General features: G+C 34.6%; 2 protein-coding genes across 3 annotated transcripts; one reads left to right on the top strand and one right to left on the bottom strand.

Annotated features, from left to right (window-relative positions):
* LOC104779530 lies at positions 1,390 to 2,365 on the top strand. The gene is made up of 3 exons (XM_010503897.2): positions 1,390 to 1,486; positions 1,622 to 1,780; positions 1,871 to 2,365. Exons 1-3 carry the CDS (start codon positions 1,469 to 1,471, stop codon positions 2,090 to 2,092), a joined length of 399 nt encoding a protein of 132 aa, XP_010502199.1. The 5' UTR covers positions 1,390 to 1,468; the 3' UTR covers positions 2,093 to 2,365.
* Positions 2,985 to 6,715, bottom strand: LOC104779529 (65-kDa microtubule-associated protein 6-like). 2 transcript variants are annotated; one of them, XM_010503896.2, is made up of 12 exons: positions 6,409 to 6,715; positions 5,802 to 6,005; positions 5,451 to 5,720; positions 5,141 to 5,356; positions 4,875 to 5,030; positions 4,628 to 4,787; positions 4,382 to 4,533; positions 4,205 to 4,292; positions 4,052 to 4,125; positions 3,894 to 3,968; positions 3,439 to 3,812; positions 2,985 to 3,326 (listed from the first exon to the last, which is right to left on the bottom strand). In XM_010503896.2, the coding sequence occupies exons 1-11, from the start codon at positions 6,484 to 6,486 to the stop codon at positions 3,459 to 3,461; spliced, it is 1,827 nt and encodes a 608-aa protein (XP_010502198.1). In that variant the 5' UTR covers positions 6,487 to 6,715; the 3' UTR covers positions 2,985 to 3,326; positions 3,439 to 3,458. The 2 variants fall into 2 exon arrangements, with proteins under 2 accessions (XP_010502198.1, XP_010502197.1); XM_010503895.2 differs by having other exon boundaries at positions 2,985 to 3,289.

Here is a 6,715-nt window from a genome sequence, read left to right as displayed (position 1 = left end):
GTTATTCCTTGGTGCGTATATACACATGAAATTTGTTTTTTTGGTAAATACATGGTAAATAGAATTACAAGTTTACAACCAACGCAATATATATAGGAATAACAAACTTACACAGTATCATAATTTATAGTAACTTAATTAGATGAGTTGGTAGATAATGAGCTACCAAGGCACGTTGAAACTCGTTTGAAGAGTCTCTTGACCGTTTGTTATAGGATGCCCCCCACTGATTGATAAAGTAACCTAAAATATTTACATATATTTATTTCATATGTGAATTTGTAAATATAAACACGAGTGTTCATTTTTACTATTTTCACCCAAAAAGACACTGTATGAACCGTATATATATACTCTTTTACGTAACTAATGATAAATAGTTTGAAAAAATCAGACTCAATAATATACTACAATAAATTCAGCAAATTTACTACAATATTATAATTGCATGGCTAAGTTACATATTTTACCGTATGCATATTTATGGTCTTTTTACATATATACGCTAGCTATATTTGTGTATTTATAGTAAGGTAGCTTTTTTCCATTCGCATACAAAAACGGCTTGTTAAGTAAAGCAAAGTTGTGTACCTCATGCTTTCCCCTTAACGGCCGGCTTTAGTGGTTTTTGTTTTCTTTTTGGCAAATTTCATTTTAACGGAATACGAGCAAATCTAATAGCTTTTCTCTACATCACCAATCTTCTTCAAAGCCCTAAAAGGGAAAGAAGAAAAAAAAGTAAGACATGAAACAAAGCGAAAGATTGTTCGGATTTTCAAAGAAAGATAGCATCTCCTTTTGTCAAAAGCAAGAAAGTGTATATAATACTGTATATATATAGTAGTTGTTTTTTACCCTCTTTTTAGACCCTGAACCAAATAGTGAGCCAAATCTACAAATACAGAAATACAAATTTGATATTGCTATAATATTTTGATGTATATATGATTCATATACAAGACATATATATACTACGTTAAATTTACTCTTTGGATGTAAATTGTGATTTCTCATTTGATTGTCAAAAACTCACAATACTCATAATTTCATTACTTGTTGATAGGAGTTTCAATGTGATAGTTTTAAATATATAAAAACAAAAAGTATTACCTTGAATAGACTCCATTAACACACTCCATGTTTTGAAGTTTGGCACCGATTGCTAATATTAAGAAAAACATTCTTGCAAAAAGTTATATCACCCATACGCCATTTGAATGATATGAAAATGGTCCTGAAAAAAGAAAGAAAAAATAGTGGGAGGTTTAGGAATCTTTTTCTGCCTCACATCTTTTTTCACTGTGGGGTTAAAAAATCCCTCCTTTTCATGCCAAAACACAACTTTTATTTATTTATTTTTTACCTCCTCCCTTTTCCTCAATTTTGTTTTACCCTTTTATACACACAAGCTCTCCCACCTTCACATTCCTCTTCTCTCTTCTCTCAACTCTCATCTTCCACCAAGCTCATGGACTTCGATTCCTCAGTGAGTTTTTAATTTTCTCCTCAACCAAAGCTTAATTTCTCTACTTCGTTTTGATTTCATTTGTTTTACGAAACCATGGACACGTTATTCTTGAATATTGCAAACAAACCCATATATTTTTCTTGTTTTCTTTAGGACAAAAGAGAGAGTGTGGAGGAGACAGTGATGATGGAGTACGATGGAGAAACCAATCACTTCGACGTTGAGTTTTGTCCTGTTGAACATCCGGTTGAACCGGAAGAAGAAGATCGTCCGGTTAAATGTCCCGTACCAATCTCATCATCCCTCGTCCACGTAAGTATTTAGTTTCTTGGAATGAATCAGTTATTTACACCAAAAAATTTCCTCATTTTCACCGATTAAATCGATTTTAAAATTGTGAAGAAACCAAGGGAGAAATCTAAACCGGGATGGGTAAAACACAGAGCCAGCAGCTACGAAACATCGGTTTATCCACCACCACGTCATCATGTACGTAACGTACGTAAGAGACACAACTCGTTCGACGTGGAAGGGAACAACAACTTCTTCACGAGATCTCATCATGATGACGAAACCACAACATCTCGAAGATCTAACATCACCATCTACCGAGTTCTTCAATAAGTTCACTAAGTTGGAGCCTTGAATATATCAAAATCTCTTATTATGTATTGAGAGGTCGATCGGTTCTATTGTGAGATGTTATTACTTTTTTTTTAGCCGGCGATTTGATTTAAAGTTTATCTTGGATGTGGGTTAAGGTAGTAGTATGTAGTTTGATCAATGTAGTACCAAGGTTTCGGTAAACTTGTTATTCGGTGATAACCGGTCCGGTCAGATTCGGTTACCATCTTAGAAAATGTTATAATTTCTAGCTTTTTATGAGTGCATGGCCAATTTCAGTATAACATGATTTAAGAATAGGCCGTATTTGATTAAATCTTAATCTGTACATGTGCTTAACTGGGGCCTATTCTTAAATTATCAATTTATTATTATTATTTTTTCTCATCAATTTGATGATAAATTTTTTGAATCATGATTAGTTAAAAACTTCTCATGATAAAAGAATTTTAGTTAAAACAACCTAGTAAAAACTGAAAAGAAATCCACTGCCATATATTTAGCTAGCTAATTTCCTGTTTTTGGTCAATAAATATATAAACACCATCAATGGTTATCACACTGCCATACATGCAGCTAATAAAATCAATATATATTTTTAAATTTTATACTTAAAGACAAATGGTTCAATATACATATATAACTGATTAGAAATCACAATGTATTACTGTTACCATTTTAATGAAAAAAAGTTACACACAAATGTCATAAAGTTGTACATAAAACACAAAAAAATATATCAAAAGCTTCAAAATGCAGATCCCATTACTATTGAAATTTCAGTCACAGTTTTGTAAAATTTAAACAAATGTGCATTTGGGTGACTCCTTTTAACAGTAAACGCATAATGAACCTATCCATCTAACCTTTAAAGTATACGCAAACGCAATGGTTCAATATCAAAAAGCACTACTAAAAACACAAACATTAAGCTTAAAGCAAATACGTATATTATACACAAATACGTACGCACAACAATGACCATTCACACACTTTCACACGTGCATTACACAAAACAATAGTATCTTCTCACTTCAAAATAGAAAATTTGTAACCTCTAAAGAATAACAAATTTCACATTTATTTTTTAACTCTTATCTCACCATATCTCCTAAAAGTCAGTCACCTTCTGTATTCACAAGTCTGCATCTTCTTCCACTTCCTTCTTTTTTACCATTAACATTACTCCCACAAACCCTGCACCAAGTATCCAACTTCTAACATCAATCTCTGTCTACACAAAAGTTTCAAATCACCACAAGAACCTGGTCATTTGAGGATTCTACTACAAATGCATGTGAAGCTAATCACTTGATGCATCAAAAGTTTTTGATCTTTTCTCTTACCGGTGCAAAAGAGAGTCAAGTCAGCCTTGGAGAGGCGAGTCTGGCTCAGAGCTATAAATCGATGTGTAGGTAGTAGAAACAGTATCTTCCTTTTGCATGGCCACATAGTTTGACGGAGTAGAAGTGTGTCTCCTAACTTCTTTGAAATACCCGTTTTGGCGATGATGACCAGAGTAAGATCTCGGGGTTAAAAGAAGGTCAGGAGTAGTTGTCCCTACCGAGCTTCTACGAGGCGTGGGAGGTACTGAACCATTCCCATTGCTAATGTTGAAACCATTGGGCTTTCTGAAACTACTGCTTCTTCTTGGACTTGGTTTTGATCCGTAAATAGATTCCCTTTGAGTTAGTAGGAGATCTTGCCTCTTCTTTTGATCCTGCATTAAGATATAGAACTATGTTTTAAGCAGGAAAGCTATAATCTCGAGTGTTTGTAAGAGAGTTATTTTGGGACTAACCCTGTATCTTTTCTTTTCCTCTTCCTGTTGTTTCCTTGTCAATTTATAGTCTTCTAGTATGTTAACCAATCGAACCTATAGAAAGTAGTCACAAAAATTAAAGAAAGGACTTTGGCAGTTAATGACTTTGCACTTAACTTTAAATAGTTTTAACTTACACCGTCGTATAGAAATGAATTCTGCATGTCATTTTCCCATACAAGTGTTTTCTTGATAAGATTGTCAACCATTCCTGTAGTAAACACCACACAAAAATTATTTATTTGACTTCATATTCAGAAACTAGAAAAAGGTGAAAGGTGGAAAAGTACCAGGGATCTTATTGATTGTAACACGGGCACGTTCTGCACGCTTGAGGTTAACATGTCCACCTCTTCCAGCGCTATACCGGTTCTCATCCTGAAACCAAAGAAAGAATCTTTAGAATACATCCTTCAAAGAATCCATTTTATCTTCTGTGAGTTTCAAGATTTAAGCTTCTCTCATACCAGATTATATTCTTCCAACCAATTCTCCTCTTCACATGCGGAGAGCCAACGGTCAATTCTGTCCATGATATCTTTTCGGCTTTGTGCTTCGTCTTTAATCTTGTTTATTTGCATTTCAATATTTGAGAGAAGCTCTGAAGGGTCCACTAATCCTGAAGAAACATGGGGAAACTAGGCTTTAAAACAGGTGGAATTGGCAAGTATATACCAACTATATTCAAAAGCCAAAAGCTCAATCACATTTACCAGAATCTATTAATGCAGTTGATTTCTCAGCAGAAGTGCTTGTGTCAGGTTGAATGTGAGTTAGCCTGCACAGATCCTCTAACTCGGATCTTCGTTTCATTACAAGCTCCTTCATTCTGCTTGCTTTCAGTTTACTGAGACTGTCCACTTCTGCAGATACCTAAAAAGTAAGGGTAAAAAAAAAGACTCAGATAAAGAATGAGACTAAAGACATGAATGTTAAATAACAGAAGTGCTTCTACTGAACCTGTTCAATTGTCTCGGTCGAAAGGATTCCAGGCTCAGTGATAGTAGATTCAGATAATCTTACAACATAAGTAACTCTTCCAAATTTAGTTCTCTCTTCTTGTGGAGTGTCCATTAGATTCCATAGCTCGAAAAGTGAAGCCAATACATCCTTCAGCTGCATATTTGCAAGTATGATTGGAAACACAAATAATGAAAAAATCAATCTATGAATATAAAACATAGAAGAAGAGTATTGTGCAAATATGCATATAAGTACAAGGTTACCTTTTGAAATCGAGCTTTTCTTTCAGTTTTTAGCTTCTGAATCATGTGCTCAAGACCCTCTAATGTGCTATCACTAATGTTTGTAGATTGCTCTTGCTCTGTCCTATGCAAGCTTGGATGAACCTCACTAACCGTTTGACTAAAGTCAACTCCAAGAACACCGCATAGTGCATGGACTTCGTTGACATAACCCAACACTTTGTTGAGACGATCAGACTGCATGAAAGAAACATAAACATGTTCATAAAACAAAAAATGAAATAATGGATATTGTTCATTGCTCTATGTAGAAGTGTGACAGAAACTTTACCTTTTCTTTTTGAAGCGTGCGGAGATGTGTTTGATACTCGTTAAGTTTCCTCAGAGTCAAGTCTTGTTCTTCGAGAGTCAAGGAACTGATCATGACCTTATTGAGATGGTCACTGTATCCTGAGATTTCCCCACTAATCTTCTCAATTTGCGCTTTTATATCCGAAAACTGTTTCATTCTCTCCTCTTTTTGAATCGTCAGTTCCTCAACTAGAGGAGTCACAGCTGCAAGCTGTTCTTTCAATGATTTCGAACCTTTATCCAGTTTAATCTGAGCATCAAAATACAAAAATTTAGAGTAAGCTAACACACAATATAATCATCTATTATGATCATGAAGATAGCTTCATACCGGTGAGTTGATGTTAAAAACTCCAAGGGCAGCCGTTAAAGAAGCAACTTCAGCTTCAATAGCTGCAACAGACTGATGAAGCTTTGCCTTGGAATTTGCAGCCTCGTCAACTTTTCTTTGATAGATTTGAAGACATTCTCTCTCCAGTTCCATCAGCATCCTATCTTTCTCAGTCTCACTCTCACCAATTTCAACCCATATTTTCTGTTTCATACACCCAAACAAAAAAAACCCATTAAACTCATGAAAATAGCCTCCATATGAGAAAAACAGAAGAGATTGTTGAGTACAAGAGCTTATGCATGATCTTGTTACCAAAAATAAAAACATCAACAGTTACATGTAGACCAAAAAAATTGAAAAAAACAAACTTCATGTTTAGTCAAAATCCACAGGAACCCTTTGACCTAAGAGATGAAAAGATAATGAAAACAAAAGGCTAATTTCATTATGAGTCCAAAAGAATCATCATCCTTTACTAACCCTTGAGAGTTTACAAAAAACAAAGATAAAGACTTTTCTTTTTCTTCAACCGTCATCATCAAGAAAAACCCCTAAATTCTCCCAAAGAAAACAAAAGAAAGAGAGAGAGGAAGAGACAACAAACCTGAAGCTCACGGAGAAGATTGTTACAAGTAGTGTTCGTACAAAAAAACAGAGCATTGGGACTTCCAATTTCCAGCATTTTCTTCAGCTAAATTCTCCTCACTCTTAGTTAAAATCTTGAAGAAAGAAGCTTTCTTGGTTCTTCTTCACAAAATGGTGCTTAATCGAACAAGAAAGAGACAACTACTTGCAGAAAGAAGCATCAGATCTGAAGCTTGAAGATGAGACAAACATTCAATTAAGCTCCTTTCATTACTTAACTTTGCAAAAACCAGAAAACAGAGAGAGCAAAGTAAGAGAGAAACAAA

The sequence above is a fragment of the Camelina sativa genome, chromosome 4, assembly GCF_000633955.1.
Source record: "Camelina sativa cultivar DH55 chromosome 4, Cs, whole genome shotgun sequence".
Classification (NCBI taxonomy): domain Eukaryota; kingdom Viridiplantae; phylum Streptophyta; class Magnoliopsida; order Brassicales; family Brassicaceae; genus Camelina; species Camelina sativa.
This window is presented reverse-complemented; position numbering and strand designations above follow the sequence as displayed.